This window comes from Erythrolamprus reginae, chromosome 12, assembly GCF_031021105.1.
Source record: "Erythrolamprus reginae isolate rEryReg1 chromosome 12, rEryReg1.hap1, whole genome shotgun sequence".
In the NCBI taxonomy this organism is placed as follows: domain Eukaryota; kingdom Metazoa; phylum Chordata; class Lepidosauria; order Squamata; family Dipsadidae; genus Erythrolamprus; species Erythrolamprus reginae.
Genome location: NC_091961.1, coordinates 17,876,057 through 17,895,275, shown reverse-complemented (window position 1 = coordinate 17,895,275; position 19,219 = coordinate 17,876,057). Strand labels below are relative to the sequence as shown.

General features: G+C 42.5%; 1 protein-coding gene across 1 annotated transcript in view; it reads left to right on the top strand.

The window, feature by feature from the left end:
* Positions 1–19,219, top strand: part of AEBP1 (AE binding protein 1) — a 42,951-nt gene that overhangs the window by 5,453 nt on the left and 18,279 nt on the right. The window contains exons 2-11 of the mRNA XM_070765508.1: positions 2,339–2,746; positions 4,171–4,221; positions 4,805–4,876; positions 5,669–5,740; positions 9,895–9,981; positions 11,820–11,894; positions 13,325–13,381; positions 13,814–13,894; positions 14,204–14,275; positions 14,650–14,759. Coding sequence (XP_070621609.1) covers positions 2,339–2,746; positions 4,171–4,221; positions 4,805–4,876; positions 5,669–5,740; positions 9,895–9,981; positions 11,820–11,894; positions 13,325–13,381; positions 13,814–13,894; positions 14,204–14,275; positions 14,650–14,759 — 1,085 coding nt within the window. The remainder of the gene's footprint in view (positions 1–2,338; positions 2,747–4,170; positions 4,222–4,804; positions 4,877–5,668; positions 5,741–9,894; positions 9,982–11,819; positions 11,895–13,324; positions 13,382–13,813; positions 13,895–14,203; positions 14,276–14,649; positions 14,760–19,219) is intronic.

Here is a 19,219-nt window from a genome sequence, read left to right as displayed (position 1 = left end):
AAGACAAGAGCTTGAAAAGCCGTCTTCCTTTAAAAATACATTTCATCTGTTTGAAGGTTTAAACTGGTTGCTTTGTACTTTCTTCAAGTGTCAGGAAAGCGCTCTGTTGTTTTTCAGGGGGTGTCAAAGTTTGCCCTCCAAACAAGGGGGCAGAGTCTTTGGTAGGAGCACTGACTTGCTTTCTGCTAATGGGGATAATTTTGTGGGAGCCATGTGCTTTGGCTGCCGAGTATGTGCTGGCAACACAAGGGGAGCTTGTGCTATGTTGCTGATATGGCCGTCTACACAGTTTTTTCCTCATTACACAGAAATTATCTTATTGGGGAATGTGTGCAGAGCTGAGCTCTAATCGGTGAAGAAAGCCCAGTCGGTTCTTGGAAACATCTTTCTGATGATGCATTCAAGTGATTTTACTGCATTCCTAATTTTTTCCCATCCGTTTAATCCTTCTTAGCTGATAGTTTTGCTTGCCTTTCTGAACATTATTGTCTTCTGCCCTGCAGGAGCCATGAATTGGCTAGACAGTTCCATGTGATTATTGCTGATGAATCTCAACTGCAGTTGCTTACCTTGGCATGTAGGACTTGCCCATGCAGTCAAGATCTGGGTGGAAGGATATCACATGATTCAATTGGAACTGGAAGCAGAGCTTTTCTTAGGCACAATGGCCCCAGAGAGCTCTTTGCTCTTCTTTGCCATTCTCCATCCTGGTTTGGGGCTGGATACAGTAGATCAGTGATTTTCAACCTTTTTTGAGCTGCGGCACATTTTTTACATATACAAAATTATGGGGCACATTGAGCGGGGGGTGGGGGTGGGGGGGTCTAAAAAAAGTTTGGATGAAAAAATTATATATCTCTCTTCCTCCCTTTCGCTCTATTTCTCTCCCTCTTTCTCTCTCTTCCTTCCTTCCCCTCTCTGTCCATCCCTCTTCCTTCCTTCCTTCCTTCCTCTCTTTTTTGCTCTCTTTCTATCTCTCCCTCCTTCTCTGCCTCTCTTTCTCTTTCTTTCTCTCTCTTTCTCTCTTGCTTTCTCTCTCTATCTCTCTTTCTCACTCTCTCTCTTTCTCTCTCTCTTGCTTTCTTTTTCTCTCTCTTTCTCTCTCTTGCTGAGCTTCGCGGCACACCTGACCATGTCTCGTGGCACACTAGTGTGCCACGACACACTGGTTGAAAAACACTGCAGTAGATATTCCAACCATGATTTCTTTTTTGGCTTGGATAGAGCAGGAAGAGTTTGGACAGCTAGATCTTGTACTTATCTTCTGCAATTTCCTGACCTTGCTTTAGTCATGGACTTGATACCTCCCTGCAGAAGGAGAGAGAGATGTCAGGGGAAGACTTCTGCTCTTCGTATACCATAAATACCAAGTTGTTTTATAGCAGGTTGCCCAAACTGGCCTGGGGTGTAGAAAATGCTGCTGTTCAGAATTTAGGAACAAGGCTGTTGCTCTCTTGGGGTTATGAGTTGATATTAATCACTAGCAGTCTGTCCAGGGAGATCCTCTGATTCATAGAGACAGTCCCTTTGCCCAGATCTAGTTCAGGCCTTCATCTTCAGTATTTTTCAGAAAGAAAGGTTTTGGACAAATTCCATATGGGACCACCTTCTGCCGCACAAATCCCAGTGGCCGATCAGGTCCCACAGAGTTGGCCTTATCCAGGTCCCATCAACCAGACAATGTTGACAGATGGGCCCTAGGGGAAGAGCCTTCTCTGTGTTGGCCCCGGCCCTCTGGCATCAGCTCCCTCCAGAGATTCGTACTGCCCCCACCCTCCTTGCCTTTTGCAAGAGCCTTAAGATCCATCTATGTTGCCAGGTATGGGGCAACTAGTATATGCCCCCCCTTTCTGACCATTAAATGTTATGTGTGGATGTGATTGAGTAAATTGACTGTTTTTAAAGTTAATGGGAAATTAGCTTATAGTTTTTAACTATTAGATTTGTATACGTATTGTTTTTGCATTGTATTTTGTGAGCCGCCCCGGGTCCCCGGAGAGGGGCGGCATAAAAGTCTAATAAATGATGATGATGATGATGATGATGATGAAATACTGAATGAAATCTAGTTTTGTGTCAAGAGTATGGCGTTACCCATTTGTTACTGAATGAGAAAGAAAGGACCAATGGCAGTAACCATATCTTTATCTTGATGGTAATTCTAGTTCTTTGTGGGATGTTTGGGTAAAAATTTGGGGTGGCTTGCAAGTAAGCCCATGGTCTATAAGGGAGAATTTGGTTGAATAAGAAGAGTTAGGATGTGTCCAGTGTAATAATTCTCCAACTCTTGGATTTTATTTAGAAATGTAGAGAACTAACAATCTTCTCTCTCCCAAAGTAACACAGGAGAGAGTGACAGAGAAGCCCAAGAAAGGGAAGAAGGAGAAGCCACCTAAGCCCACAAAAAAGCCGAGGGAAAAACCACCCAGGAGCTCCCCAAAGCCGAAGCCTCCCAAAAAGGAGAAACCTCCCAAACCCACCAAAAAGCCAAAGGAAAAGCGTCCCAAAGCCACCAAGAAACCTAAGGAGAAACGTCCCAAGGCCACCAAGAAACCAGCAGCAGGAAAGAAGGTGGAAAGACCTTCTCCTCCAGTTCCACCAGAAGAAGAGAGGTATCACTTTCCAGAAACACCACTCATCCCACCCACAACAGGAGTTGAAGATGGCTATGGATTGCCAGATTCACCCCATTATCCCTATGGACGAGAAGATGATCTCTCCCGAGTCAATGAAGAAGGGGGTGAATGTAAGTTCAGGGAATTTCTCCTCTATCCTACAGCCTCTTGTCTTCATCCACAGTGACTTATCTTGCACATAATGTCAAGACTTGATATGTGAACCCAGACTTACTGGGTTTCCTACTTTCTCATCCGAGAAAGCGCCCTGGGGCAAAAATGCTTATTGGGAATCCCTAGAGAAGGGCATTAGTTGGAAGTAACGACTAGGCATTTTGGAAGCAAAGGCCCAGGCAGAAACGTTCTCTCACACATAGCCAAGAAGCCTCACTTGGAGCTTTGCACTCCTGGTTTTTCCCCTCTAAGTTGTTTAAATCCCAAAGACAAGCAGGCTAGAACTAAGAAGAAATTTCCTAACAGTGAGAACAATTAACCAGAGGAAGAGCTTGCCCTTCAGAAATATGGGTGCTCCATCACTGGAGGCTTTTAAGAGGAGACTGGATAGCCACTTGCCTGGAATGGTATAGAACAGTGATGGCAAACCTTTTTTCCCTCGGGTGCCGAAAGAGCATGTGCGCGCATTATTGCACATGCACGAGTGCCCACACCCATAATTCAATGCCTGGCAAAAATCACTTCCCCTATCCCCCTGAAGGCCCTCTGGAGGCTGGAAATGGCCTGTTTCCCAACTTCTGGTGGGCCCGATAGGCTCCTGCTTTGCCCTCCCAAGTCTCCAAAGGCTTCCCTGGAGCTGGGGAAGGGTAAAAATGCCCTCTCCCATCCCCCCCGGAGGCTCTCTGGAAGCCAAAAAGGGCCTCCCAGAGCCTCTGTGCGAGCCAAAAATCAGTTGGCAAGCACACACATGCATGTTGGAGCTGAGCTAGGGCAACGGCTCATGCGCCAGCAGATATGGCTCTGCATGCCACCAGTGGCACCCTTGGCATAGGTTCGCCATCACTGGTATAGAATCTCCTGCTTGAACAGAGAGCTGAACTAGAAGACTTCCAGCTCTGTTATTCTTTTTTCAGAAATGTTACCAGTCACATACATAAGATCTACTCAGTATTCTCTTTTGCTTCTTAATTTCCTTTTTAAATTCTCTATACTGTTTAGTCAGTTAACTGTCCCCTCCTAGCAATTCTCTGTCTTCACTCTTCTACCTCCAAACTGATTTTATGCAACTGAAGGTTGCACTGCAAAAGTGTCATCCTCAGACACAAACTGGACAAACAACCATAATTATTTTGTAGATCTGCAAGATTGACCCTGAATGGTTCCTAGCTTGTTCAGGGGGCCATAGGTTTTTTTTAAAATCAGGGTTTAGTGTTTTGTGCAAACACTCATTATATCACACATCACATTAACCTTAAAGCAATATACTGTATTTTCTTCTGGGTTAGTTGGTCACATTAAAAAAAAAGCATAAACAATCAAGGCTTAGTGTTATGTGAAACATGAGTGTTGATCTTTGACTCCATCTGTTTTTATCCTACAGCTCTCTATCCTGAGAAGATAATTGAGAAACAAGATCCATCCAGGTTTCACAGTAAGTATAATCAGATTATGGGGTATAGTAATAACATCTCAACAGGTGTTTAAGAGCTGCTTCTAAAGCTATATGGGAAAGGAGTTTACATATTAGAAAAAGGGAAAAGGCATGAATGCAATTGATTGCGATAGAATACAGTACTATATTTAGGAAGTTGCATAATATCCTGGTAGAAAGAAGCCAAAGAGATTTCATTTGAACAGAGAAAGAATGATTAAATTCAAGATAACAACAACATTGGGAACTGACAGATGTGCTGAAGGATTACAGTAGATAAGACCATGCTAGAAAAGGATGAAATTTAATCCAGAAGGTGATGTTTCCATTTTAATGGGTTTTCAAGCATTAAAATGCCTTAAAATCAAAGCAATGGATTTAACAACAAATTGCCCCGGCTGAATTCAGTGGCATGCAAGAAGCTTTGGGTAGATCTACAGCATGCAGATTGCAAGTTATCCCTAAAACAATACAACAATGATACATCAGAAAGTTGTATATACAGAGCAAGAACCCAATGAATCCTTTATGGAGATATGCATGTGTTTAAATCCCTACTAATTTGATTGTACGTTTTGTTCAGCTGATGTCTATGAATCTCCAACGGAGCCACAGGAGACCGCCACAGATGACAAAGATCAGGAGGGTCAGCCAGGTAAATAGACACTAATTCCCAAAGTTGGCTGTTTCTCAGACCTCTTGCTATTTTTAAATCATCTTTTCAAGCCCACAAAGTGGATTAAAGAAGATATTTCTTCATGCCTCTTGCAAACAACTTCTTAGTTATCTTCTAAAGCCATCCAGATTAGATCAGTTTTTCTTAGCTATCATAGAAAATTCTGCATAGATGCATTCCTGGTTCTATGTCTGCCAGACCTTCACTATAAATTTTCTGACAGAGTGGAATGCAACTGCTGTCATCTATGCACAAAGCTAGCATGCTGAAGACAGGATTTCAAAAGAATTTGAGAGCCAGCCAGAACTATCTGCTATAGTTAATGTGATGCATGGAATAGAAATGACTGTTATTTTACTGAAGCAGGGCTGGTGTGAGAGACAAATTGTGATTTGTGTCTTCCTTTCCTGCGTTTTTGTACTCTATCACTTTGGAAGAAGTTATGCATTCTATATTCAGCTTGCTGTTGAAGTGTCTTGACAAGTTGTAGTCAAAACATTTTTGCAGTGTTTTTGAAAGAGCTAAAATATAAGACCTCTGATGTATTACTGCATGGAAGACAACTGAATATATCTATGTCTTACATATTTTGTCCTTCTGTGCAGAGAATGGAGGAAATTAAAATCCATTCCGGAAGGAGAGTGCTGGTTTGGGAAAAGAATGGTTGAAGTGAATCAAACCTATTCTCTTTTTAGCTGACCATAGCCTTCAAAAGTCTTGGATACAACCCCCAAACTCAGGAAATGTCTGTGCTTCTTGTTTGTTCTCTAGAATTTCCTGTAGAACAAGAGCCGCCAACACTGGACTACAATGAACAGATTGAGCGTGAGGACTACGATGATTGTACGGTGCCATTTTGTTCACTTACCCTGTCAAAGGATCATACTCTTTCTTGGGGAGTAGCCATCATCTGTTGTGGGTGGAGGAGTAGCAAGGGTTCATGGCTTCAGGATAGCAGATTCTTTGTGTTTCTTTAATTCAAGCATGATCTGATGTTATATGCAATTCAGGATCTGTGAACAGATGTTCCCATACTCTTTAATTATTTTCTATGGCCAAACATTTCCTACATTTCCTAGCCACAAAGCTTCTTGGGTTGTGTAGAAACATCTGATGATCTTTTTTGTGACAAAAAAAGGCAGTGTGAAAGACTAATGATATTCACATGGTCAGAGGATCCTTGATATCTTTTTTGATGCCCTGTGACCAGCAAAATTAATTCAAGTTTACAGAATCCGTGCTTGGCTTTGATATGGACTGTATTTATGGAGAGTCTCTACTTAGAGTTTAACCTTTTGGCCGAGTGATAAAACTTATATGTTTATGCAACTGATCTTGGGTTTAATTTCCAGCATCTCCATGAATGGAAAAGATTCATCATATCCTTCCCCTATCTAGTGCTTTCCAGATGTGGGGATTTCCAGCTTGCAGAATCCTAACTATATTAGCTATGGTGGTTAGGAGCTAAGCAGGGGTTGATACTGGTGGAGGCTATGTTGAATTAGTACTGAAGGTTCTACAGGGACTTGCTGTTCCAGAAATCCTCCCTGTTTCTATCCCAAAGGTGTTTTTTTTTCCAAGCAGCAACTGGACATTCCTTGCTTTTCTTAGAAGATGTTTTGCTTCTCATCCAAGAAGCTTCTTCAGTTCAGTTCAGTCAGTTGCCTCTTGAAAAAACACTTTTGGGAGAACCGAGTCTGCGGAGAGGGGCGGCATACAAATCTAAATAATAAATAAATAAATAATAAAACCATGGGTGACTGAGAATCTCTATAGACATCTCCCTACTTCTAGAGATGCTGGCTAGTATTTTATTGCTTGATTAAGTGGGATTTTGGAATCTTATTGAGTTAAGGTTAGGAAGTGACCTTCTGATGGATTCATCAGAAGTTGACTTTTTGGGTTGGCATGGCCAACTGGGTTTGCAATGCTCAGTCCCATCAATGGTTTTTACTATAGGACAATCTTTGGGTGATCTAATCTCTCCCCCCCCCCCCCAATGAAAGAGGCCCCAACTCTGATTGTTTTTGCAGGTCGCATACCTGTGTTTCATATAAATTGAACTTTGCTCTACATCAATATTTATCAACCTTAGCAACTTTAAGACATGTGGCGTTCAACTCCAGAATTCCCTAGACAGCCCCACTCGTCTTCAAGTTGGCAAGATTAAGAAACATTGTTCTATAAACCAGTGTTTCCCAACCTTGGCAACTTGAAGATATTTGGACTTCAACTCCCAGAATTCCCCAGCCAGCATTTGCTGGCTGGGGAATTCTGGGAGTTGAAGTCCAAATATCTTCAAGTTGCCAAGGTTGGGAAACACTGCTATAAACTATCTTCAGGTAGTCCTCAATTTATGGTGGCAATTAGGACCCTAATTTCCATTGTTAAGCAAGACAGTTCTTACACGAGTCACTGTCACACCCAATTTTATGGCCATTTTTGTCACAGTTAAGCGAATCAATGCAGTTCTTAAAAGAATCACATAATCCTTAAGTGAATCCAATTTCTCCCATTGATTTTAAGCTGCCTGAAATATCACAAACAGCCATCACATTTTTCTGGGATGCTGCAAAGTCATAAATACTTGCTGGTTCCAAGCACCTGAATTTGGATGATGTAAAACCATTTAGGGCTGTAAAAGCGCTGTGAAGCGGTATATAAGTCTAAGTGCTATTGCTTGCTGTCTATGCCTCACCTCATTGTACCAAGGAGGCCTCTTCTTTCTTGCTCTTTATGTCCACCCCAGTGAGAATCTAAACGGTCCTTTATGAGCCTCTTCTATCAAGAGTGGCTTATGGTCCGTTTGTGCTGAATTTTTGAAAGGATAAAGGGAGCACTATGTTGCCTGTTTCAGTGCCCTGCAGACATGTGTGGCAGAACCTCCTCAAGCCACATTTCATCAGAAAACTGTTTCTCACATCTGGGCATTTGAGAAAAAGAGAAGATTTCAGAGCTGCAGAAGAATGTTAGCTCTATGCTATGAGTTGGAAATGAAGGTGCTTCCTGGCTTGAAACAGTCTGTCCATTTTGCACAAGATGGCAAAAATGATGGATGAATAGCAATAATAATAATAATAATCATGCTTACAATGCTGCAGTGCCTTGAATCTGACTGAGATTTGTGCCAACATTCATAGAAGGAAGCAGTTCAGCACCACAGAAATCTTCCCTCCCCCTCATCCTTCAGACTTGCCCTTCATTTCCTCCGCATGTGCTTTGGCTTTATTTTGGCCTACATGAGTGGAAAAGGCCCAGCATTTTCTGAATAATGCTTGACAGAAGAGAGAGATTTTGCCAAAACAAATGCAGAGCTACCCGGCATCAGGCTTGGCTGGAAAAGCATTTTCTTATTTCCCTATTTTATGCTGGTCCCTGAATTAGGAAGCCCCAGGACTTGCATGTGTCCATCTATGTATGTCCTACACAGTTAGACAATTGTGACTTTATATATGCTCAATTCTCATTGGCACGTCCTGTAGTTTTGCCTCCCCCCCCTTTTACATATTTTCCTGCCCCTCCAGGACTGAGTGGACAAAAGAGGGCTACTGTATACCCAGCGCTGCTATCAAAAAGAGATGCAGTTGCAAGTAGGATTTTGCTAGAGTTGTGTTAGGCTCCAGAATGGATTCACAATAAATTTCTTTATTTTATTTTCTGCCCATCTCATAATTCAGGAGACTCTTGTAGTTGATGAATTTGGAAAAATCAGATTCTCTGATGCTTTGATAGCTGCATTTGCAATTGTTCTCAGCCCAAAATGTCTGGTTCAGATCTTGACTTATGTTGTGAGCATGACATTTGGCCTTAAATCTGTTGCAATAAGACCTCAAAACTCTCTGGTCAATTTATCCATCAAAAGTCTGTCTTATTGGATGTGACTTTCTTCCCCAATCTAGATTCTCTCAAGTCAGGTGAGCTTTGGCTCCTTGAGTTCCACCTCCAAGAGCATTGTGGAAGGTTCTTGATACTAAGATCTCTGATCTGGAGGACAAAATTATGACAAGAGATCTGATAGACCGTTGGTTAGTTTTATCCAAACAGTATCATCTTGCTAACTGAGAGAGCCAGTTTGATCTAGTGTTTAAGGCACAAGGCTGGAAAGCAAGAGACTCTGAGTTCAAGTCCTGCCTTCCTTAGCCATGAAAGCCAGATGAGTGACATAGTCCTTGTTCTAGGCATGGCTACATTTTCCACAAATTCTCCAAAAGATCCACTGTTCAAAGAAGCAATCTCTTTTATTGTTCTTCACAGAAGTTTGTATACATGGAAATATAATCAGGTAAAATGCAAACAGCACGGCTGGGGAATTCTCTCTTGGCGGGAAGCAAATGGCTCTTCTGGCATAGTTAACATTCCATTCTGAATAGCTTGGAGATAGGCAAAAACTTACCTGACAACAGCAGACAGTTCAGCAAAGCATCTTTGGATTCATTTTGAGAAGCCTCTCATAAATCTTTATTGATTTCTTTCAAGAATGGCACTAAAATCTACACCATTCTCTTTCAGCGCAGTTGTCAGGCCATGCCTACATTTCCGGGTAAATCCTGGAAGAGACATCTGTGAACCACAGAGCTACTAAATGTGGATTAATATCTCTTACCTTGAATCTTTTATCTTCTTCTTATTTTTCTTCTATATCTTGGATCTAACCATTCATTTTCTAATACCTCATGATCACTATCTGACAGGGACCAACTTTCCATTGTAACGTTAGCTCCCTGAGGCACTCCTAAATCACTGTCAACTTCAGATATATCCTGAGGCTGACAAAGATCACAGTGATGTGTGCTTGCCCTCGTGGCTCTGAGTGCTAGCAGTGTCCAGCACAATTATGCTACTGCGCCTGGGCAGGTAGCAAAATCATGGGCAGACACACCCGTGGCTTCCATAGCTCTAAGCAAACAAAACAGAATGTAAGGAGAAATGAATGGATGGAATCTCCTTCCTTGCAATCTCACAGTCTCATTCTGATGAAATCCTTTTTCTTTGTACAGATCAATATGTCCGGCGTGAGAAAAAACCCAAAAAGCCATCACAAAAGAAACCTGAGAGACCCAGGCTGGAACCAGAAGAGAAACCAAGTAGGTAGTCTCGGTGGTGCAGTGCCTAGTGTAGTTCTGCAGGCTACTTCTGCTGACTGCCAGTTGCCTGCAATTTGGAAGTTCTGATCTCACCAAGCTCAGAGTTGACTCAACCTCCCACCCTTCTGAGGTGGATTACTGGGGGCAATATGCTGACTCTGTAAACTGTTTAGAGAGGGCTGTAAAGCACTGTGAAGCGGTATGTAAGTCTAAGTGCTATTACTATTGCTAGTGCTTGGGCTCCCTATCATTTTACCAGAAGGTTAGAAAATATAAGGAGGTGGAGAGACAGAGGCAGGCAAGGAAATGTTTCTCCTCCCCATGGTGACGAAACATTTCACAGAGTTTCAAGGAATAAAAATATATTTTATTGGTTTGGGGTTTTAAAATAATGCTGGGGAAGGTTATTAAATCCTTGGAAAGCCACTGTTTTTACAACATCGACAATAGTTGCACATTTTGGTGGATGGCTAAGGCAAAATGTTATAATATATTATTGTTATTATTATTGTTTCTCACTGAGGATTGTAGTGACCATGCTGCTGTAGGGCAAAGGTCTTCAAACTTGGCAACTTTAAGACGTGTGGACTTCAACTCCCAGAATTCCCCAGCATAGCTGTTTGGAGAATTCTGGAAGTTAAGGTCCACACATCTTAAAGTTGCCAAGTTTGAGGATCCCTGCTGTAGAGCAATGTTTTTCAACCTGGAAAAGTTTAAGAGGTGTGGATTCAATTCAGTTCTGGGAATTGAAGTTCATACATCTCCAAGTTGCCAAGGTTCAGAAATCTTCTAGGGTGATATTTAGCCTATTTCTTTCCACTTCCTTTGGGAGAGTTTTTCCTCCCAATCTAGGTACATATTGAAAGTCATAAAGCTTAAAACACTTGGGTGTTTAGTTTCACACGCAAATGGAAAACGGTGACCTTCGGAGCCCACCAATTTTTTAAAGAAAAATAATGCAACCTTCTGATTAGTAGAGAACCAGATTCGTGCAGTGATTAAGGCTAGAAAACTGGGAGTCCAAAAGCTCTAGTACCTGGGGGTCCTTGGGCCAGGCATTCTCTCTCAGCTCTAGGAAGGAAGCAATGGCAAAGAAAATTGCAGGGACTTGGTCTACACAGCTGCCAAGAGTCAACACAAAATCAGAGGAGTATGCATACACACACTCAGGCTTGCACAGTTTGCTGGGTAATTTCTTCCCGATCAACTTCATGTAATGAGCAAGGGAGAATCTTCACCCACTTGCTATGAATTACAAGACAGGCAGAAGATATTTCAATTTTCATTCTCTAATTTTATGTCTGCTGGTCACATATTTCATGCTTTTAATTTAATCTAATCACTTAATACCACTTAATCTTGGGACAATTGGTAGCAGAAAAAGAGCCCCAAGCATGGACTGCTTAGAAATGCCTTTGCCAAGAGTCAAACATTGTCAGCTACATGCCTCTTTCATTTAAACTTAGATATTGATTATAAATTGATTATTTGGAGAAATGAAACTCCTGCAATCCCACAGAAGCTTGTGAAAATGTGGAAACTTTTCAAGGACATCTTAACAAGGTGTGAAGAGAAAGGCGGGTGGTTCCCATAATAAGAGAACTTGTTTACATACTCTATTTGGGATCCTGGGGGTTAGGTTGGGAAATTCATTGTTTAATATTGTGAATAGTATCATGTTAATTATTCAATGAACCAGTAGGTTTTTTTCATAAGTGAATATGATCCTGGACTTGTATTGGAATACTCAAGCTGGATGTTGACAGCCTTCTTCCAAAGGACCTTTAGCCAAGGAGTTATTGCCTTTTTGGAATTCAACTACTGTTTTTGTTTTGCAGAGGTGGAGGAACCTCCCACTCGTCCTTTCGAGAGTCACTATGATGGAGGGATACAGCTGCCAGATTATGAAGATGGTATGTGCTATTTCATGTTTTTTATGGAAGAGTCATAAAAGAAGAATCATCATCCTTATTCTTCTGATTGATCTCTTTCTCTGAAGATGAGTCTCCTTCACATAGGTTCTTTTGCAATTTCTCTAATGTTTGTTCCTGAGCAATCACTGGAGTTCTTAGGCAAGCACATGGCTTGGACCCTATTGGTGCTTGACTGTTATGTGGGGTTTCTTATTACCAGCTATCTTGCCCATGAGCCACTTCCAGGAAGAACCAGGCTGAGGAAGAATGGCATAGATGAAACAATGCAGAGATGTTCTTCAGTTGACTTCCCCCTTCCAGCTAGGAAGGTGGAATGGGTCATGATGTTGGTTTAATGTACACCAGTAGACTTCCAACTCCGCAAGTTTATAGTGGATCTTTGTCAGAAGAGATAAATCTGAAGGGTCAGCTTGGTCTTCAAGAAATGCACATCCATTTTGGTATCCTTGAACCTCCTGTTGGAAAGGGGCCCAATAATTTTCTTTAATGTATACTAATTTTTTTCTTTATTATGAAACTATTAATATGGAACAGCTGAGCAATTGCAAGAGAGAATGTTGTGTTAATTCTTTCCGTGCTGGCAAAAATTCCCTCTGTAACTGATTTTGCTGGGACCATGGGCTAGAAGAAGGCAATATTCTTCACCTCCACATTCTGAAGACCAGTCAAGTGACTACAGTACTATAGGTTTTAAATTTCTTTATTTATACTGGGCTGTGCTAGCTTAGTCACGAAATAAACTGATAGCTGTGAGAAAGGCCTGGACATTTTAGGAATTTGAGAAAAGTTAAATTAATGATTATATAGTGGAATATCAATTTGCTCCACTTTTTTTCTGCCTTCTCAGAAATACACAACAATGTACATAAGTTTCTGAAATGGCCAAGTCCAGATGTGATTGCTGCACCATGATCTTTAAATCAGCCTTATCCAAAATAATAGTGTACAAATATGTTGAAACTTCTCATTCCAAAAGTTCGTAACTATGTTGGCTAGGAGTTCTGGAAAGTCCATATTTCTGGAGAACATCTAGGTATGGAGACAGCTTTGAATCATGTTGGAAAAATCCACTACATCTGCCAGTCACATGTTTCATGCTTTTAATTTAATCTACTGTAATCACTTAATATCACTTAATCTTGGGACTAGTCTGCGGAGAGGGGCGGCATACAAATATAATAAATAAATAAATAAATAAATAGGTAGGTAGGTAGCAGAAAAAGAGCCCCAATCATGGTCTGCTTAGAAATGCCAAACACCCTGTTTCTCACTGAGAGTTGTAGTGGCCATGGTGTTGTAGGGCAGAGGTCTTCAAACTTGGCAACTTCATGAAATTTGAAAGGATGGTGAAACTGTGGAGACCCTGAATGCTCCTTTAACTGCATTTCTGATTTCCTTTTCCCCTGTAGTGGATTATGGTCTGCCTCCCCAGGAGCCCAAAAAGTTTCCCACTGAAACAGATGAAGGTGAGATGAAGATAGATGAGGAGAAACTCAAACCAAGTGAGGACATGGAAACTGGGTTGGCCTGAGCCTGAAGGAAGGGGATCATTGTTGGAAAGGAATGTGAATTGGGTGAACTGGTTGACCCCAAGATGTGGCAGAGTTAAGTTCCCAATCTATCCTATTTCAAGCAAGGAAGGGAGTCAACACTGGCATTCCTGCCACTCTGCCCCAATAATGTCTTCTATGAAGGTAGCTGCATGATCATCACTTTTCCATCAACTGTAAACCACCACGTAGGCTTTGAATTTCCATCAGATTGCTTTACAGTCTCATCACTTATCGTTCTTATTTGTTCATTTGCCCCAACAAACAAGAATTTGAGAGAGATTGAGTCTGCACTCTTGGGAATCTCAATGCCCGATATTAATGCTTTTTGTCTTTGCTCCGGATCAGAGAAGCCTAAGAAAGGCAAGGAGGAAGAAGAGGGTGAGACAGAGGAGAGCCAGTGGACAGAGGAGAAAAGCAAGGAGAAAGGTGGGTAAGCTTCAGAAAGAAGAGAGAAGCATTTTCTTGAGCTTGTAATTTAGAGATTATTTCCTTTGGTGTTATATGTTATATTCAGGAAGAATATTTGGTGCTTAGGCTCTTCCAAGCAGCCCCTGTGAGTGAATTTAGGATCATGGACTTCAGAAGATTGGAGAAAGCGACCTCTAACATTTATCTATCCAGTGCCTCCTCTTCATGCATCAGTTCCTCTTTTATCCTCAATTACTGTCTTTTATCTGCTTGGTTGCTTTCTTTCCTACTTGAATAACTACTTCTTTGCCTCTTCCTTGCATGCAGGGAAGCCAAAAAAAACAGGAGGGAAAAAATGGGAAACCGATGAAAATGTGTGGACTCCAGAAGAGAAAATAAGTAAGTGTAAAGGAGTGCGGAGATGACACTGTCAAAGGAATGCAAGAGTGGGTAGAAGAACCGCTGAGAGGAAATAAATAAGAAATGAGCATCTCAGTTCTGGGAAAGAAGGAAGTAGGAGAAAGAGACTTAAAGTAACCTCACCTTGATTCTGTTTTGTATAAGAGGAGGCAAAAACTCTGATTGTAAGATAAGAACTGCACATAGGAGTAAGAGATGCATCATTGCAGCTGTGGATTTGAGTACTGAAGGTCTTTGCTTGACCATATAACTGTTCAAAAGTGTTGCTTTGACAGTTTCTTTGGACCACCGATGCAGCAGCTGCTTGTCAAAGTGCCTGCAAGTATGACCTGCCCGTGTCTTTGGATTTTCAGAATGTCCTCCCATTGGAATGGAATCTCACCGAATTGAGGATGATCAGATCTTGTCTTCTTCCATGCTGCGACATGGTTTAGGAGCTCAGCGTGGACGTCTCAATATGCAGGTATTTCCTGGAATTTATATCCCAAGTAGTAAATTTATGACTCTGAAATGATATTATATAAATTAAACGTCTGAATAGTGGATATTGTAATATCTGGAGAAAGCAGAAGAGAAAGAATGGAGAAAAATCACAAAATAGAAGTAGAATAGAAGTAGAATACCTATGGCAGAAAAAAGTAAAGATACTACCAGCAGTAATATAGATACCTTGGTTGCAATTCCAAAGCATTTAGAACACCATTTGAACACCATTAGCACTGACAAAATCACCACCAGTCGATTACAAAATGCAGTTTTAGTAGGAAGAGCTTGCATCCTTCAACAATATCATTAAATATTATTAAGCAACATCTGCCTACCCTACATCCTTGGGATGGGGGTTAATAGCTGGACAAAAGGTCAAATCTGGTTTAAACATCTAGCTGACTGCGTAACCACCCATAATTTAAATTTATTTGCTGCCAAACTCCCAGCAATTCTGGTAACTAAATTAGTGGAGCAGTGAAATACTATGGACATAGTATACTTGGAATTCAACAAGGCATTCAACAAAGTAGATGACAATCTTGGTAAGCTAGGAAAAAAGGGGGCTAGGTAACATCAGCATCAGGTGGACTGGTAACTAGCAGACAAATCACTCAAAGAATAGTCCGTAACGGTATTACAGCTACATGGAGGGAAGTAAGCAGTGGGGTACTACCGGTACAGGGCTCTATCTTAGGCCCAGTACTCTTCAATATTTTCATAAATGACTTAGATAAAGGAATAAAAGGGGAACTTACCAAATTTGTGGATGATATTAAGCTAGCAGAAATAGCTAGCACCCTAAATGATAGGCTCAAGATCCATCTGAATGAAATTTAATGTAGAGAAAAGTAAAATCTTACACTTAGGTAAGAAAACCCAAAAGTACACATATAGATTGGGTGAAACCAGGATTAATCATGGTGTTGTGGTTAGCTCTGGCCCAGCTCCTGCCCCAAGGACTGTGGATGTGGGGGAGACATCCACATGCCGCAGGCCTGTTTTGCTCCCAGTGGAATCTGCTGATGAAGGCTCCTCTGACCAAGAAGACATGAGTGACCAGGAGGAGGAGAGTGTGGCAGACAGCTCAGAAGGAGATCAATTATCTAGCTCCTCCTTGGATTCGGAACAAGAGTTAATGATACAGCCACCCATGCGGAGAGCGATGCATAGGCAACAACAACTGAGAGATTATTATCAAAGAAAATGAGGCCACCTGTGGTTGGGTGGGGCTGTGGTAATTAGTGAGGCTGCTATAAAGAGAACAGAACAAGTAGTAACTGTGAGAAAGAGTTTGGAGTCTTAGTGGACAACCAATTAAATATGAGCCAATAGTGTACAGCGGCAGTCAAAAAAGCCAATGCAATCCTAAATTACATTAACAGAGTGATTCAATCAAGATCCAATGAAATACTAATACCACTCTCCAATATTCTAAGCCACACTTAGAATATTGCGTCCAGTTTTGGTTACCACAAAGATGTCGAGACTCTAGAAAGAATGCAGAGAAGAGCAACGACCAAGATGATTTGGGGACTGGAGGTTAAAACATATGAAGAACGGTTGCAGGAACTAACTGTTGAGTATGTTAATATGCCATGTAAATAGTTGCCTGAGGTGAATGCTGTTACCAGGCAGATTGGAAAGGCTAGGAGGCGTCTGATTGGCTCAGACGCAGGACAGCTCTTTTGGCGCGAGCCTTAAGAGTATAAATAGAGCCGAGTTTCTCATTGCCGGCTGGTGAGTTCCCAGCTGATTGTCACTTGCGGAAAGAGCTGAATAAAGGGAACCACTGTTTAGCACTTCGTCTGGCGTCTCAATACTTTTCACTGGCGACGAGAACCGGAGAGAACCTACAAGCAAGATGAATCCTTCGCAGATCGGCCGAGCACCCGACTACTTCGACCCCGAGAAGGCGTCTTGGGAAGCCTACATGACCCGCTTCGAAATCTTCCTGGAAGCCGCCGGTATGGGGACCGCCGAAGACGACAGAAAGCAAGCCATCTTCCTTAACTATTGCGGCCCCGAAATTTTCGATTTGGTTCAAACGCTCACCGATCCGCTTCCTGCCAAGAACGTGCCGTGGCCAGACTTACAATCCAAGCTTGCGGGTCACTTCAAACCCACGAAGCCGGCTGTGGTATACCGCCATCAGTTCTCCAGGATGGCCCAACGCGAAGCTGAGTCTATTAACCAATTCGCCACCAGACTCCGAACTGTACTGTCAAAATGCCGTTTTGACAGCCCAGAAGCTCGACTAACAGACGCAATCATATTCGGCATGAAAAACGCCACAGTACGCAGCAAACTCCTCACCGAGGACGAACCTACATTGCAAACCGTCATCAAGCTCGCCCAGACAGCCGAGGTCGCCGAAGCGGCTGCCAAAGACCTCCAAAGCCACGTCAACAAAGAAACCGTCTCCAAAATCTCCTCCGCAGCTGATCCAGCCGACGACCTCAGCCCTCCAGCCGCCGCCGACGACTCATGCCTCCTGCTTCCGAGCGACCCCTCAAGACAACCGAGATACCCTCGCACACCAGCCCCATGCCCAGGTTGCCGGGGAAATCATCCGCGACTTCGCTGCCCTTTTCGGGAAGCCATCTGTCGCCGCTGCAATCGGCGCGGTCACATTGCTGAGGCCTGCCGGGCTCCCCTGCCTGAAGAAACCTTTTCCGCTCCTCGCCAACAGCGTTTCTCCTACCAGGCTCCACAAGCCCGTGAAAACCGGCCTCCAAGATCTTTTACCCGGAAAACCAACTCAGCCGCTAACCGCGACTACAACAGAGGTAACTGTCAAACTTACGTAAATTGCGCAAATACAACGCAAGGCACCAAAATCATTATTTCTCTACTTTTAAATAACAAGCCTTATGATTTAGAACTGGACACCGGGTCTAGGCACTCTATTATGCCTTGGGACAAATTCAAAATGTATATGCCAAATGTATGTAAATCTAAGTTAACTCAAACTGCTTTGATTATAAGGGATTTCCAGGGACATGTCATCCCTGTATTGGGTAAAGTTGATATTCCTGTACAATTCAAATCTGTTAAATGTTCCCTACCTTTGGTAATTGTGGATGGGGCTAGGCATTCCCTCCTTGGGTTAACCTGGATGGGCCCTTTAGGAATTGAGATCTCTGGCATCTGTTTAGTCCAGTCCCCCTCTGATACCCCAGATTTTGTACATGAGTTTCCTGAAGTATTCAGCCCCACTTTGGGAACTTATAAGGGGGACCCTATCTCTTTCTCCATAGACCCAAAGGTTCCGCCCATTCGCCTGAAGCCACGAAGGGTTCCTTTACCTTTACTGCCTAAACTAGACCTCCAGCTAGATCAACTTATTGCTCAAGGAATCCTAGTCCCTGTAGAGCAAGGGCCATGGGAGACTCCAATTGTCACACCCTTAAAACCGGATGGGTCACTAAGAGTCTGTGCGGACTATAAGTCTACTATTAATAAAGCCCTTCAGCATCACCCCTATCCCATACCAGTAGTTCAGCACCTCCTACACTCCCTAGGAGAGGGAAAAGTCTTTGCAAAGATCGATCTTGCTCAGGCATACCTGCAGCTTCCGGTCGATGAGCCTACCTCTTTGGCTCAGACAATTGTCACGCACAGAGGTGCTTTTAGATGCACCAGATTGCAATTCGGGGTAAGCATAGCCCCTGGGATATTTCAGAGCCTAATGGAGCGAGTGTTAACGGGTCTTGAAGGAACCATACCCTACTTCGATGATATTCTAATTTCGGCTAAATCCATTCCCCAATTAAACCAGAGAATCAGGGCTGTGCTACAACGACTCCAATCTAAGGGGCTCAGAGTTAAAGCAGACAAGTGTGTATGGGGCACCACTAGCATTGAATTTCTAGGGTATAGAATAGACAGTCAGGGCATCCACCCCACAACTGACAAATTAAAAGCAATTACCGAAGCACCTGAACCAACAAATAAGACTGAACTACAAGCTTTTTTAGGTCTTCTGAATTTTTATTCTATTTTTTTGAGACAGAAGGCAACGGTCGCAGAACCCCTCCACCGACTCCTTCAGAAGGGAATTCCCTGGACCTGGGGCAAACCTGAACGCGAAGCATTTTCTCTAATAAAGACCTTATTGACTTCTAATAGTGTGGTGGTGCAGTACAGTTCAGTCTTGCCCATAAGGCTTACATGCGATGCTTCGGCTTATGGGGTGGGCGGAGTATTGGCCCACGTAATGCCAGACAACACTGAGGCACCTATAGCTTTTTTCTCTAGAACGTTGACCCCTTCTGAAAGAAACTATAGCCAGTTGGATAAGGAGGCCCTGGCTTTAATAGCTTGCATTAAGAAATTTCATAATTACTTATTTGGAAGGAGGTTTGAATTAGTAACAGACCACAAACCCCTTTTGGGATTATTGTCTTCAGATAAACCTACCCCTCCGTTCATGTC